The following is a 15,620-nucleotide window of genomic DNA, read 5'->3' on the forward strand; positions in this document are numbered from 1 at the left end:
TTACATCTGTTTTTACTATGTGATATTCCAGCCCATGAGTCTTTACGTCCTAGAACCAAAGAATAACCAAATATTTTGTGATAACCTAAAAATTGTTCCTCAGGCTCTGGTAAAGAGGTTGTTATATGATGAGTTATATGAAAGTCCCCAGTATTGGATAAGCTTGAATTTTCCTTTCCTGGCTTATATTATTGGTGTTTTGAAGGACTATATAACTGTCTCTTTGCTGTGTCTGCAATGTCATGGGGAGCCACTGAAAATGTCAACGAATGGATTAACTTGTTATTTGTCAAGGTATTTCTGTATGATCTGAGTGTCTGCCTTCTGTGTTTGTGAGGTCAGCTCATTGTCCGCAGGCAACAGTGAGTGTGACCTGCTTTACTGTTTTGGGATCAGGATGACCTGATAACTGCAAAGAAAAGAGGGTTCATCTCACTGTGTGCAGTTTTGTGTGCCACACTGTGGAAAAGGTCACTTGGTTTGTTCAGCCTGGAGAAGAGAAGGCTGAGGGAAGACCTTGAGTGGTCTGTAGCTTCCTCATGAGGGGAAGCAGAGCGGCAGGCACTGATCTCTTCTCTGTGCTGACCCGTGACAGGACTTGGGGGAGTGGCCTGAAGTTGTATCAGGGGAGGTTTAGGTTGAATATTAGAAGAAGGTTTTTCACACAGAGGGTGTTTGGGCACTGGAACAGGCTCCCCGGGAAAGTGGTCACGGCACCAAGCCTGACAGAGTTCAAGAAATATTTGGACGATGCTCCTGGGTACATGGTGTGGTTATTTGGGCTGTTCTGTGCAGTGATAGGAGTTGGACATGATGAGCCTTGTGGGTCCCTTTCAACTTAGTACAATCTATGATTAAAAAAAAAAAATTACCTCTAAACCACTATGTAACATCTCTGTAGTCTTTTTTTTGCCTTTTTCTTCTTTACATTCATGAATTAGTTCTATGGAAAAAAATTACCCCTACACATTAGTATCTTCTGTGTTACTGCTTTCAGCACATTATAGTGAATAAATATTATTTTATCAGCCCACTTGGCAATAATGACCATTAACCTGATTCCTAACTGATGGGTCTCAGATGGAATGCTGAATGCATGCTTGTTCCAAAATGGCAGAATCTGCTTCTCCTTTTTACTGTAATAAAGCTGCTTCTGTTTGCAGCACTGTGTTGCTGGGAGACTGCAGCTAATTTTTATGGTGCATATCAGTAGTAGTGATTCAAATTATACATTTCATTTAGTACCTCTTCTTTGTGTTTGTAAACTGCCTTCTGTTAGGGGAGAGAAATTTTGTTCTGGGGAGAACAGTATCCAGACCAGAGAATATGACTGAATCTGAAACAAAAGCTCAGACTGTTCTGTTGATAGCATCATTGTACTTCCAAAGTCACTTCAGGGGGGATGGTGACCTGGCTAAATTTACACCAGTCTGATAGTCAGGTCTAACACAGGTACTCAGAAGAATTCCAGGTGAGACAAACACATCTCCTCAAACTGCTGTTTTTCTTTTTCAGAATCCATGGTGCAAAACTTCAGCATGTGGCGTGACTTTAAAGCAAAAGAACAAAATAGACTGAGAGATTATGAATTGGAAAACTGTGTCGTTTTGGTTCACAACACAGATAATGGTGGCAATTTGGGGCTATGTAGAAAATAGTCCTTTTTAGAATGATTGTTGCACAGCTTGCATGTGGATCAGGATGTGCATGCAATTACATTGGCAAAAAGTGGGTGTAATTGGGCATGCACCTAAATGGAAAAATACATGTGTAAGGTGGAATCTGACTAATAAGTAAAAAAATTCTCTGCTTGCTGAATCTGTACTCCTTTTCTGGCTAAAGGAGATGGTAGTCCATTTTGTGTTGTTCACAGTCTGCTTAGGTTTGTAGCAGTGTCTTGTTTTTAATCTTGCTTGAGATGCCTCTCTAAAATGGGGTGTGTGTGTGTCTGGAGCCTGCTTGCTTAAACACGCGAGTCATGTCAGCTGCAATGCGGCAGTGCTTGGTGCTAATGAGGTGAGCAGCCAGAGCACCCGTCTGCTTATGTTTGCTCATCTCTGTGCAATTATGGCTGTGGGGATTGGAAAAAGGGATTTGTATTGGATGTGGCTCTGTTTTGGCCTTTCCAGAGTGTGGTTCTGTGTTCTCCTGAGGACTGGGCAGCACATTTCAACTTCCGTTTTGGGAGTTAGGTGGTTGCTTCATTATGTTTAATGCAAGGTCTAAAATACATCCTGGCTGGGAGAAGAAAAGAAAAAAGGGAGGTACAGAGGGGGGAAACCCCCCCTTCTTCTCTCCCCCCTCCCTCCCAATTCTCCCCCAATTAATTCTAATGCACCTTGAAATGAAATATATTGCTTGGCAATCAGTGCCTTCATGCAGAGTAGATACAAGTCTGTATTTGTAATGTAGCATCTTTGGAATACAGTAATCAGGTAATAAAATTTGGTTAGATCTCACAAGTTACAGGTGGCCTTTGGCAGGCACAAGATGCAGATGCACTGTGATTTCTCAGCTCATGTTTTTTTTTTTTTTTTTTAATCCTTAAGGTGCTGATAGCAGTGTGAGCTGAGTTTTTTGGCTGAAGTCATACATTTTTGCTTTGAACATAAGGCAAATAAATATCAAACCTTGTTTGTCTTTTCCTGTCCTCAGATGCCAGATTGTCTACATTGAGCTTGATGCCTTCCTGTCCAATCCTGTCGTGTGCCTATTCCTGCAGCTCGTCTTTCAGTGTTTCTTTTTCAGAGAATTAGCCTGTAAAACTATAGGTCATGATTAAGTAATATATTGATCTTGGTGGGAAAGCTGACTATCCTTCTAGTTCCTGCCTTTGTCACAGGGTGCTTCCTTGTTAGCTGATAAAATTATTTCTGACTACTTAATTTAATATTATTCAGATTGTTGAAATGACCTGTTAAAAATACTGCTGGTTTTTTGTGTTTTTTTAAGGATCGTATCTAGTCTCTGTTACTTTGGCAATATGTTGTGTAACGTGGTGCCACAAACAGAGGGATCAATACAGCTGGGACTGGGAAAGGTATGAACTGCATCCTGTAGGCAAGAACCAGCGGTGGGAGGCAGGAACCTCCTGAGCTGTTGATACAGTAGTGTGCAGCTTACACCCATAGAAAGGGTGGAGTGTCAACCTGTAAACAAATGCCCATCACCCTGGGAAGGAGCCCAAGACTGTGTGCCCTAATTAAGTCTGGTTTTTGCTTGGTCCTAGTTTTAAGTGAGTTAAGAGTGACATGAGTGAAACAGCACAACTGACAAGATGCGTGCTAGGGAGAGTTGTGCTGTTTTAACATACTGTTGAAGTCTGATGTCTCTGATCACAGATAGTGCAGTATCTGTGCCTGTTTACCTTCTCCTGGAGACCTTGTGACTTAAGACTGGGATGTTTTTCCTCTTCCTTCTTTAGGTCTCCGGGTGAAAGGGGAGCTCATTACTGCTTACCCACAAGTGGTGGTTGTGCGTGTGCCAACACCTTGGGTCCAGAGTGACAGCGACATCACAGTCCTTCGCCACCTAGAGAAGATGGGCTGTCGATTGATGAATCGTCCTCAAGCCATCCTCAACTGTGTCAACAAGTTCTGGACGTTTCAAGAACTTGCTGGCCATGGTGTGCCTCTTCCAGACACTTTTTCATATGGTAAGGCTGTTGGATCAAAGAGGTAGCATAGTTGCCTAGACAACTTGAGCTTTTGCAGTGCAAAAGATGTAAGTTTTGGAAATCCATAGAAATTTAGCCATGAGGCCAGTTCCACAGCTAAGTGTTGAGTAACCAAAAAGGAAGTTAAAGTTGTGACACCCAGATTCTGGTTTTGTCTTTGTTGATTAGCTTTTGATGCCTTGTAAAGAGTACTTGAACTGTACCTCAGCCTTCCAAGTAACTGACTTTGGCTGTTAGTGCTATAATACTTTCTGTTCTTTTCCAATTGCCTAAAACAGCGGACAAGAGCTTGGGGTACTAATGTCATAAGTACTACAGAAAACTAGACTTACAACCTGAAAGTAGATTAAACTCCTATATGAGTAAAAGTGTCTGCAAATACATTAGTTTTTGGGAAAGGACAAGAGTAGCAAGGAGTACGAGCCCTTGTGTTCACCTTTTAACAATAGTTTAGGCTTTGTTTCCCTCCAAAACAGTTAATTATAGTTTATTGTGACTGCCTCTGGAATCTCTGGTATCTCTGGTTCCTGACAGAATGCTAGATCAGAGGAACCATTTGTCTGACCTACCTTGATGCTGTTTCTGCTTTTAATTACAATCTGTTAAAGAACTGTAGATACCTCTCAACCTGCTGTTCCTTCGGGGAATACCAGTGCTTTCCTCCCGTTCATGTGATTGCATCAATAAGTTTTTATAATGGGAGTGTTACAAAATGAGAAAAAAGATTGACAAAACCATGGCTTTCTGTCAATTACTATGAATTACTATTTCCATCAATCACCATGAAAACAATTTGAGAAGAAACATGCCCTTTCTTTATACGTGTGGCTGCTCTAACTTGTTGAGAAAGGAATGAGTTTTTAATTTTTTTGGGGAAGGGGAGACCATGAATGATGCTTAATAATTGTAGAACATACCAGTTTGATCGTAACTCCCTCCCACTTCTGTTGGTGTCTGCCTCTGGAATTTGACAGAAGGATGGCTTTCTTTTAATTTTTGTTTTTTAAAACCACAAGTGTCAAGTTATCAGTGAGAGCTGACTTGGCCAGGTAAAGCAGGGTGTGCTCGATGACATGTTACTCCCTGACATGCATCAAACGCCATGGCAGGGTTGTGATGGCTGCTGCTGGCTTTGTGACTTTGTGTCTTGACTTGACTTCTGCACTTTACTGCATGATGTGTTAGAGGGGGCTCATCCCTTTGTCTACTGACTTTTCTATTCTGTATTTCTTGTGCTGTGGTCAGCCTTCTTTGAATTGAACTCAAGTAACCTTGAAGTATCAACCATAATTTTGTGAATGGCCATTAAAAGCTACACTCTATGGTCCTTAGAGATGCAATGAGATTAAAAGGTTGAAGTACTACTTCAGAATATAGAGAGAATGAGATACAGGAGACTTAAGCCTTCAGAAGGGGGGAGGTGAACTGACCAGGTCTGGGTTGTTGCTGCTCTGTGGATTATGCCTTGTCATCACGTTCTGCTTTGCTTTCCTGGTTAGTAGTTTGGATGGAACTGTTACTAGTGTTATGTGTCTGCTGCTTTCCTGTTAGACATTTGAAAAGATGGAAGTTGGTAAAGTAAAAGGAATAAAATGGAACAAGATGGTTGAATTGGGGCATTTGGATTTGGAAGATTAGATCGAGCCTTTTGGGATTGTGATCAAGAGGCCTTTGTCAATTTGTGTCTTCAGTTCAAAAGGAAGCAGGTCTTAATATCCCGCACGTCACAAACACCTTCAAAGTCTGGTCGTGCTCCATGACCAAGGTCCTCCTAACTGATGATTTCTCTGCATTATCTAAGCTGTAAGGGTGGGAGGAATGTATGACAATTACATCCCAAATTTGACCACAGCAGACCGGTGGCACATAATGTTGTTGGTTTTCTTTTTGCCAGGTGGTCATGAGAATTTTTCCAAAATGATTGATGAGGCGGAAGTGCTGGAGTTCCCTATGGTGGTGAAGAACACGCGGGGTCATCGAGGTGGGTGTGAGGTCAGGGGTAAGGGCAAGGACTATTCTGAGCAGCACTCCAAGATTTTGTCTCATCAAGGAATGACAGTTAAGAAGATCTGTTAGGTGTTGGACTTCTTTCCAATACATCTAAATTCTACCACCCATGAATGCTGAATGTTGAATAGGCTGCAGCACTGGGAAACAGTTTTTGTAGAACCCAGTCTTGGAAAGGCAGGGGGCAGAGCGTTCAAAATTATGGTGCATTGGTGACTTCTGTGGGGAAGGCTTTGAACTGGAATAATGGGATGTCTGGAGTTTGTGAATTTGAAAGAAACCTACATGGATTTTAGGGATGTTTTTAAATAGGCCTAAAAAATGAAATCTCAGTTCATTCAGTGACTTCTTTCCTACTCAACTTCATCTATAATTAGGATTCCGATTTAATTAAAATCTTATGTATTGTTTGTAAAAGTGAATCTCTGTTTTTTAGAAAAATACCTCTGACAGTGTCAGTGGTATTACTGCAGGTTCGGATTAAATTGCACTGTTTTTGGTATTTTGTTTTAACTGTTGAATATAAAACAAACATCAACTTAATTTAGTGTTAAATAGTGGTTACTAAAGGGAAATTCCAGAGGTTATTTGCACAGGAAGTTGCTCTGTTTTTAATATATTTTAAAACATATTTTATAAATATCAGATCTATAAAGAGACTAAAAATGAAGTTAAGGCACAAAACCAGGAGTTACTTCAAACAAAATCATAACTAGAGGACACCACTTCTTTCTTTCTGTCCGTCAGTTTGCTCTCAACTCTCTGCTGCTCCTCTTCTACTGGCATGAGTGCTTCTGTAGCCATGTAGTAAATAGATTTAGGAACTGATGTCAAATGGATCTGGATAAGTTATTTTTACTCCAGTTAGTTTTTTGCATGACTTAGCACTTACTTGCACAAATGCTCGTGTTGATGTAATGGAAGGGAGCAAAACGCTGGGGCTGAGGAAGATCAGACCTGCTGCTGATAGCAGCAATACCTGTTAGTGTGGTTTTAAAGTGTGAGTGGAGATCCAAAGCCAAGGTGGAGAGTTTGATGTTGCAGCAAGGTGATTTTGACAGCTGTGGAATATCTAAGACAGTGGATTTGACTTAACACTGCCTTTAGTGGAGATCTGCTAAATAATTTTTAGAGTTTCAGCCATTGATTTTCTTCTCCCTTTTTTAGCCAGGATTCCTGTAAATCTGTTTATAAGTTTTGCTTTAGAGCACTTTAAATTCCAGGCATTTTAATGCAAATTTATGGAAAGTACATATCTTTTCACATTAAGAGAGCTGGGGAAACTTTTTCAAATTAATTGAAGAGCAGCCATTTGCAAATTATATGTAAAATAAATAGGTAAACGTGATCATAGGTACTGGTTGATGAATAAAGGTCACACTCTTCTAGGCCAATTTTTTGTGCAGCTTGCTGCTGCAGCAGAAGGGCCAATCCTGATTTTACCAAGATGCCATGATGGTGGATGATTTGCAAGAACTCAGTGGCTCCTCTCCAAGGCATCATTCTTCCTTTTCCATTTCAGGAATACAGTAGGATTATTAATTGTCTGTACAAGAGTTAAAGTTTGGAGTGGGAGAAAGGACATGGAGGTTTTTACTTTTTGTGAATTTTAAGCTTACATTCTCATGTCTCTGTAGTGAGAAATTCCATGTTCCTCAAGCAGTCTTCTGTGTTATGGAGACCTTAAATCCTATCTAAACAGACACTGCTGTAGTAGGGCATAGGAACACTTGGTGGAATTCTTTACACATTATTTATCCTAGTTCTGCTACTGCTGCATTTCTGTTCTCTTACTTAAGGAGGGCAGTTTATCAATTTATGTTTGTTCTCTGTTAGCACCATAGCAGAATTGATTGACAGTTCTGCTGCAAGGTAAAGTGGGCACCTTATTGCAAAACATGAATCTAATATGACATAGAACCCTTAAGAAAGGGGAAAAGAAGTTGGGAAATGTAGGTAAAGATGGAAAGGGATGCAGTCTTGGGCAACTGGAAATTGGATAGAAAGTAGTTCAGGGATGACTTTAACCAGTATGAATACAACTGGAGAAGAGCAAAGAAGTCTTTGGTGTAGTCTAAAAATAAAAGGGAATGAAATTATTTATTTTAGGTTAAAAAATCCAAGTCCTAGAGATGTTTGCTTGCAGAAAACCTAGTGATTTGTCAAGAGGCATTTTTTTCAGTTAGAGGATAATCCATTCATTTTATGTCTTATGGAATCTTCTGCTAAATTATCTTGGATACTGTGGAGTGGAACATTTTCCTCTGACTGTAGTTGTTCCACTGCAGACCTCATTCTGGAGTTGTGAGCCCTTTTAAGTATTGGGAAGAGCAGCTCTCAGGAACTTCGTAACAGAGAAGTGGGTGGTTCTGCAGGGGCACACTGGAGACTTCAGAGTTCTTAGATGCCCAGTGTTCAGCAGTTTCATATTGTTGGTTCTTGTGTGTCAAAGCTATAGGCTGTGGGTCCTGTCCTCTTGGATGAACAAAATTGTTATTAGTTACATGTTGGCTGCTCTTTAAGTATTTCTTCCTTTTATTTCCTCCCACTAAGGACTTGTACCAAAAGAAGTTGAAACTGCAAGACTATCTCCTTTATCTAAAGATCTTTTCTTTTTCCTTGCTTCTTTCTTTCTCTCTCTATTTTTTTAAACTCATGTCTCCTCAGCTGTCAGTACTTGAGCACTTAAAAGCACTGAATCAGTGGAACACTCTTGTCCATGGAGGAGTTTGTAAATGGATATAAGCTACAGATGGGGCCTCTGAGAATGGGCAGTGTGCCGGTCAGAGGTTTTACTTTCACGTGCTGAATCATTGATGCAGCTCAGATGGGCAGCTGCTTTCAACACCCTGATGTTTTTTCCTCCATACAGGTAAAGCTGTGTTCCTGGCACGAGACAAGCACCATTTGGCAGACCTAAGCCATTTGATCCGTCACGATGCCCCGTACTTGTTTCAAAAATACGTTAAGGAGTCCCATGGCAAGGATGTGCGCGTCATCGTAGTGGGAGGCCGTGTGGTGGGCACCATGCTCCGCTGCTCGACAGATGGGAGGATGCAGAGTAACTGCTCACTTGGTAGGAAAAGCATTGCTCATAGTTTTGATCAGAATATTTCAACCCAGTTGAAAAATCACAAAGCTGACTGAAGTAAGCTGCAGGTGTTATTTTGTGTTAATTGTGCTTGCTGCTGGGGGTTTAAGGGGGAGACATGAGAGGAAGGATTAAGTAAGAAGCATGTTGAGCAAACAGAGAGGGAGAGATGATCTTTGCTCAAAGTGTTTGATAGATGGGATGATGACAAGCATGGGAAAGTTCTAGAACACAAATGGAGCAACTGATGTGGTAATGGCATTTTGATGCTAATGCTATGTTATCATTTGTTTCATCCTGTTGAGAGCAACAGAAAATGAAGGAAGAGAGAAAGCAACACTTAAGGGACGTGGAGGAGTCAGTCATTTGGCAAGAGAGTAGAAAAAAATGTTAAGTGAGAAAGCTGTTGAAGGCAATAAGCAATTGGATTGCACTGTTCATTTTCTATGCTGCCTTAAGTCTATCAGGTTTCTACCTGCTACCTCTTCCCACAAAGACCATATCTGGGAGAAAGAGGAGGTTACTGCATTGATTGTAGCATGTTCAGAACTGAGATTTTGCATAGGTTTGGATGTTGGACTTGAGAGTTTCTGAGGGTAAAAGGAGGCAGGACGCTTGAGGGTGACTCGCTGAAACTGTACTGAACCTGAGCAGGGATGGGATAAAATGTGTTCATGTATAGTGCAGTTTTGGTTAGTCAAAATGCCTAAGAGATTTTAGTTACTACTTCATGCAAAGGAAATATAGCCTGAAAGATTTTTCTGCTAATTTTTTTGTTTGTTTATTTGTTTGTTTGTTTCTTATTATTTGGGTTATTTTTCAATTTAACTATTGCAATAGATGAAGCTTGAGCCAGATAATACTTGAGTGATAGACTGTGAACCTGACAGCTGAGGTTCAGACATAGATGTTCCCTAATTCTTGCTTTAGAGACAGTAACCTGTGATAGCAAGTAGAGAGGTATGTGAGCAGATGATGATGTCTTAATCCCCATTCCTCTCAATTATATCTACAGTTACAGTTGTAATCTTATCAAGAGCTCTAGGTTTAATTTTGCTGAAATATTTCTTCTGATCACGTACAAACATGTAAGGAAACCCTCTACCTTAGAAGGAACAAGGGTGGTTTGTTAGTTCATTTTTTTAATATCCTGGGGTCATAAAAATGTGTATTTTTTCTTGACTAAAAAGTCATTGCTTAACTGTTTTTAAACAAGTCATACTCTTGACTTGCTAAAGGCAGGTCAGAATCTTTTGAAATCCTGGTGTGGCATCAAGTTCATTAGTAGTCACTGTGGAAAGGAGGTCACTTTCTGAGTCATCAGCAGTGCGCTTGCAGGCTGACTTTGAAGCTTCCCAATTGAAAATCACGGCCCGGTTGAGAAGGATGTCAGTCCCTTGTGACCTGAGTGCAGACAGCAAGTTCTTTTCCCTTTTTCCAGGTGGTGTAGGAATGATGTGCTCGCTGAGCGAACAAGGCAAGCAGTTGGCAGTCCAAGTGTCAAACATCCTGGGGATGGATGTGTGCGGCATTGACCTGCTGATGAAGGACGACGGCTCATTCTACGTCTGCGAGGCCAATGCAAATGTAGGTTTCATTGCCTTTGACAAGGCTTGTAATTTAGACGTAGCTGGTATCATAGCGGACTATGCCGCTTCCCTGCTGGCCCCCGGCCGCTTGACTCGGCGCATGTCCTTGCTCTCCGTGGTGTCCACGGCCAGCGAGACTAGCGAGCCAGAGCTGGGCCCTCCAGCTGGGGCCGCTGTCGACAACATGAGTGCTAGCTCCAGCTCTGTCGACAGCGACCCTGAGACCACGGAGAGAGAGTTGCTCACCAAGCTCCCGGGGGCTCTCTTCAACATGAACCAGCTACTAGCCAATGAGATCAAGCTCCTTGTGGAGTGATGCCACGTGTAAATAGGTGACCAACAGAACTCTCTCTTGTAAATTTTTTTTTCTAAACCAACTTGCAATGCTGTTTATCAGAGACGCTCAGAGGAATGAGGAAAGGGGGGTGGGTGTGTCAGTCGAGAGAGCAAAAGTAAAAGGCACACGTGCTGTGAATGCTGTCCCTACTCATTTGCAGAACATTAAATTGTCTTCATTCTTAGTCAGTTTTACGGTGGAGATGCTCAGTTCGTAACCAAGCAGCAATTTTATTTGGATGCTGCTTTGGTCCCCAGATATATTGCAGTTCATGTGTCTTCACAGGAAAGCATTGAAGCGTGATTCACACTTGAAGATTTTCAGAAAGTTGTCTGGCAGCTCTCTAGAAACTTCTGTGAATTGCTGCACCAGTTAAGTCTCTTCTACCTCTGTAAGGCTTGATCCTGTAAATTGTTTAGTGCCTCAAATTCTTTATGTGAGTTGAAGGTGTTAAATACCAAGTATTTCAAAATTCCTTGACACCTACTGTTCCTACTCTTGCAGATGGGAGCTGTAAGTTCAGGATCCTTTTAAAGTCATCACTTTCTGACCTTGCAGGATACGGCCTTTCAAATGATGAGGCTGAGAGAAGTGTCAGTTGACTTAATGTGAACTTTCTGTAAAAATCTGTAAATTGTACCATCTTGGTATTAAGTGGCAGCTTTGTGTCTAAATCCCTTTTTAAAGGAGGATACTTCTATTTTTCTCATTTCAAATCCTGATTTTGGAAGGTATATAGGGGAATTGGTCATATTCTATTTGTGGGCAGAAGTGGCACGTTTTTACCTACTTTTTGCATGGTTGGAGGAGATAAACAGCACTGTAATGTTTGGTATACAAAATGATGTTTAATCTAAAAATGTGAAAAAGAATTACACTAGTTTAAAGCAAACGTGCATCGACTTGTATTTGTTAGTGTTTTAGTCTTTCTGAGAGAGATCTGCAATGTTAATGTTCCTTTTTCTTTAATACATGCTAGTCCAACACTCCCTTCTCTATGCCTGCATCTTTAACAGTGGCCAAAGTGAAAACACCGCAGACTGTTTGTTAAGAAAACACTGAGTTATAGCCTGTACATTGGTGGGGGGTTGTTTGTTTGTTTTTGTTTGCTTTTTTTTGGAGGGAGGAATGTGGTAAGGTGTGGAGGAGGGAAGAGCTGGTTAAAAGTGATTAGTCATCCAGAGGAACTTTAGAATAAAGCTGCAGTTCATACAATACTTACCAGGCTTACTTTTTCCCCACTGAACATAAGAACTTGATGTTGGCATAAACCCAAAGAGTATAACTGGGGAGAAATATTCAGTTCTTAGCTTTGGAAAACGTGGCAGATTTGAAAAAGGAAAAAAAAAAAAAAAAAGAAGGCAAAAAAAAAAAAGAGCTCAGCCAGAGTTTAAAAAAGAAAAAAAAAACAACAAAACCCTAGGTCCACAAACAATTAAGGGATTGATCCTAGACCCTTACGTGTGTGTGGTGTGAGTGCACACACTCGTGTGTGTTTGTGTGTGCACAATTGTTTTGCTTTATTTTTTTGAGAGTGTTGGCTGTTTAGCTCCTAATTTTTTTCCAGACTTCCTGATTTTCCTTAATCCTTCTGGCTGTGCATTTTGTCATTAGCCTTGAGCTGGTTTGGAAAACAGATAACCAAAACAGATACTGAATCCATTTTTCAGTCCCTGTCTTCCTCCTCCTTTTCCTCCTCCTTCTCCCTTTTCATTCCCCTCTTATTCTCGGGGTTCATAAAGCCCTGGAACTATATATATATATATAAATATATATATAAAGATAAGCCTCTTTTTTAAAAACAAAACGTAAAATGTTTACAATTGAAAAATCATCTTGTGAAAATAGGTTTGTTTGGAGGGGGGTTGTGTGTGTGCAATGCTGCTGTTTTCTGGATACTTTAATGGAGCATGTCCCATGTACCCTCTGAGGTTCTGCACTGCCCACCTCTGTGGCCCTTCCTCACCTCTCTGCTGTTCTGCTGTTTTACCTTCACTTGGACCTTAAACACAACTCACGGACACTATGCAGAGAGTCTTCAAGAGGCAATAAACAGAACAGTATTAACCTACTTTATGGAGGTTTGATCATGCTTCTTTGTACAGTTTGGTTTTTTTTATTTTAAAAGGAATGTAATAAAATGGCTTTTTTTTTTTTTGTAGAATTAAATATTATTATTAAAATCAAGTGAAAGGTTGACTGTTGGTGTTAAGCAGGAGGGTGGACCTGCTGGTCCAGCAGAAAAAAGATCATCAGCAGTAAAGGTATTTTCAAATCCTTCTTACTGAGCCTTCAAGTGCACAGATTATACCTGAAGAATATAAAGGTCTTCAGCTTCTGTGAAGAGTTACAGAATGACAGAACATGAAAGTAACCTAATTGTCTAGTTGCTGAGCAGTAAGCGGTCTCTTCCATGAGCTCTACTTCCCTTGCTTGTTTATCCAAGGGGAATTTGGGGTGGAGGGTGGCTCTTTTTTTGTTGTTGTTATTTTTTCTTTTTTTGTCTCTTCCTTTTTGCTGGTAGTAGGTGCCTGCATTCCTTGACAGGCTGATAGGATCAATCCTTCCCTTTCTAGCTGTGACATACATTGAGCACATGTGGAATAACAGCAGGGAGTAAACAGGTGCTAGTTGGTATACAAAGGCCTTTTCTATCACAGGAAACATCTCTTAGATGAAAGTTAACTGAATATTCTGGATTGTTTTTTAGAATCCCCATAGTATCTTGTAGCTCACAGGAACCTTACATTTCTAGCACCCTTTCAGAATGCCTGGGTTACACCTCACAGTTATAAAATTCGTGAAGTAAATATAAGACTTTTTAAAAAAAAGACCAAGTGGGTTGAGAGATTTGCACTTTGACTCCCTTCTGATAAGTTGCTCCTTTGTTGGTGCTTCCATGACTAGTTTGGAGATAAGTCTATGCATAGTGGTCACAGAGGGAGACAGGATTTGAAACATCCTGTGCATGTGTTTATATATCGGGTACTGATGCTGAGTGAAAACTTTGCTTGAGGGTTGATTTGTACAAATGGGCACACTTGTCTCATGTAATACTCCCTGCTTAACCCATTGCTCCTGAAACAGTGAAATGCAAAGAATGGCCTGGGGGTGCAATGGGGGGTGTCTTCTTTTTACTCAAAGGGAAAAACACCAACTAAACTAGTCCATGGTAACCAGGCAGTGTTTCCCATTGAAGGTGAACTCCACAGATATCAGCTTTATACACTTTATTTTCTTCAATTCCATCTGCTGAAAATCACATGCTAAACTTCCATACAGTTGCACTAACACTACCTCCATGTGTGGGTTTGGAAGCATGGGCTGAAAAAATGGTCAACATAGTGGTGGATTACAGTGGCGCCAATACAGCTGATGGTGATACAACTATTTTTGTATATTTTAATGTTTGAAAGAGCCACTTAGAAATTTGTTTGCAGGAAAAAGTTTCTTAAACTACATCTGATGAAATTTTGTTCTCTGTAACACTGGAGATTTTATTCTGTTCAGCTCACTGTGTTTGTAATTGATGTCTTGCTGTCAATGTATGGATTGTATCTTAATCCTTGTATTTAATGCTTTAATGTGTTTTATAAAATCTTTTCTTGTAATGTTGCAACACCTTATCTGTAAAACAGTGTCAATGCTTGATGTTTACATTGACTGTTACATTTTTTGTTCTGAGCTGACGGTCAGTCTTGAAGCCTTTTCTCCCACTTCGTGTGCTATCTTTGCTGTGAGATATTTACTCGGGAAATAACCTCTGGAACATCTGGGTATGTCAGACACAAAGGAGATACTTCTTCAGATGTTATGCTGGACTACAAAATCCAACGAATGAAACCAGTGACGCTGGCTAAATTCCCTCATTGCAAAAATCTGTCAGTTAAATACATAAGGGACCATAAGGGCTTAGAGAGACTTTGAAAACAGATTGTACAGTATCTTTCTCATGGCTCACTCTTTTTGAGAAGGTTTATGGGCTTTATGGCTGGTGTGAGACACACGACCCACTCCTGTTCTCTCTATGGAATAGTAGGTGCTCAGACAGGTAACTTCTGTTGCTACTGTCTTTTTTAATTTTTGATTTTTTCACTGTTTTAGGAATTGTTTTAAACTGAACACTGCAGTATTTATAACCAGGTGTTTGCTGCCTTTTCCTTTGTTTTATTTCTTTAAATCTTTCTTAACCTTTGAGGGTGACTTTTGGAGCATTCTGATGGTGGATCTGCTGTTGGAAGTCTCCAAGCCTCCCATGTTTCTAATTTGAGTTGAAAAGCTTTTGGTTTTTTTTTATTTGTTTAAAACAATGACACAAATTAACTGTGCGGATTTTGGGTGGGATTTGCTGTTGTGCTATTTTGGATGACTTATTCTCCTTTTTTTTACAGAAATGTGTTCTAACAGTTCACACTTTGTTACTGTTCTTTGCAAAACTTTTCAGGAACCAAAAAAGTCAAACAATCCAGAGAAAACCCCTTCTCCCCTTTCCGATGGCAAGAGTGAGAACTTATGAAAAATCCTTGCGAATGTTCCTTCCTAAACTTTTCCCCCCAGTAATGCAAGCGGGTAAAATGGTAAATGCAGCAGTTTGGTGACATCCAAAACCGACCTGTTGTCAGGTAAATTGACACTTTTCTGCTCTTACTCTAACCTTGATAAGTTTGCTAACTTGTCTGCCTTCCTTTCTTCCCATCAGTTCATTTTGGTGATACTTGTTGAATGATTTCTTTAACCGGATTTAGAGAAAACCCTGCTTTACTTCCTTATTTCCCCTCCTTGTACTTGTTGACTTGTAAGAAAACTGTCATTGTGCTTTACTGAGGTGAGATGAAAGTGAGTCCCCCATGCAACTGTATGAGGAATAGTTTTGTAATACATTAATTCCCCTTCCTCTTGATCAGTTTTAGGTTGTCTTCA

General features: G+C 40.4%; 1 protein-coding gene across 4 annotated transcripts in view; it reads left to right on the forward strand.

Moving 5' to 3' along the window:
* The window catches only part of RIMKLB (ribosomal modification protein rimK like family member B), a 44,058-nt gene extending 28,736 nt beyond the window's left edge, over positions 1–15,322 (forward strand). For 3 of the 4 annotated variants that reach the window (XR_012578977.1, XR_012578978.1, XR_012578976.1), the window contains exons 4-8: positions 3,425–3,655; positions 5,571–5,657; positions 8,556–8,759; positions 10,216–14,751; positions 15,145–15,322. Coding sequence is in view for 1 of the 4 variants with exons in the window: in XM_074534965.1 (XP_074391066.1) it covers positions 3,425–3,655; positions 5,571–5,657; positions 8,556–8,759; positions 10,216–10,679 (986 nt within the window). In the remaining 3 variants the exon portion in view is untranslated. Of the gene's footprint in view, positions 1–3,424; positions 3,656–5,570; positions 5,658–8,555; positions 8,760–10,215; positions 14,753–15,144 lie in introns of those variants that run through there. The other variant, XM_074534965.1, reaches the window with a different exon arrangement.
* The last annotated feature ends 298 nt before the right edge of the window (positions 15,323–15,620 follow it).

The sequence above is a fragment of the Zonotrichia albicollis genome, chromosome 2 (genome assembly GCF_047830755.1).
Source record: "Zonotrichia albicollis isolate bZonAlb1 chromosome 2, bZonAlb1.hap1, whole genome shotgun sequence".
In the NCBI taxonomy this organism is placed as follows: domain Eukaryota; kingdom Metazoa; phylum Chordata; class Aves; order Passeriformes; family Passerellidae; genus Zonotrichia; species Zonotrichia albicollis.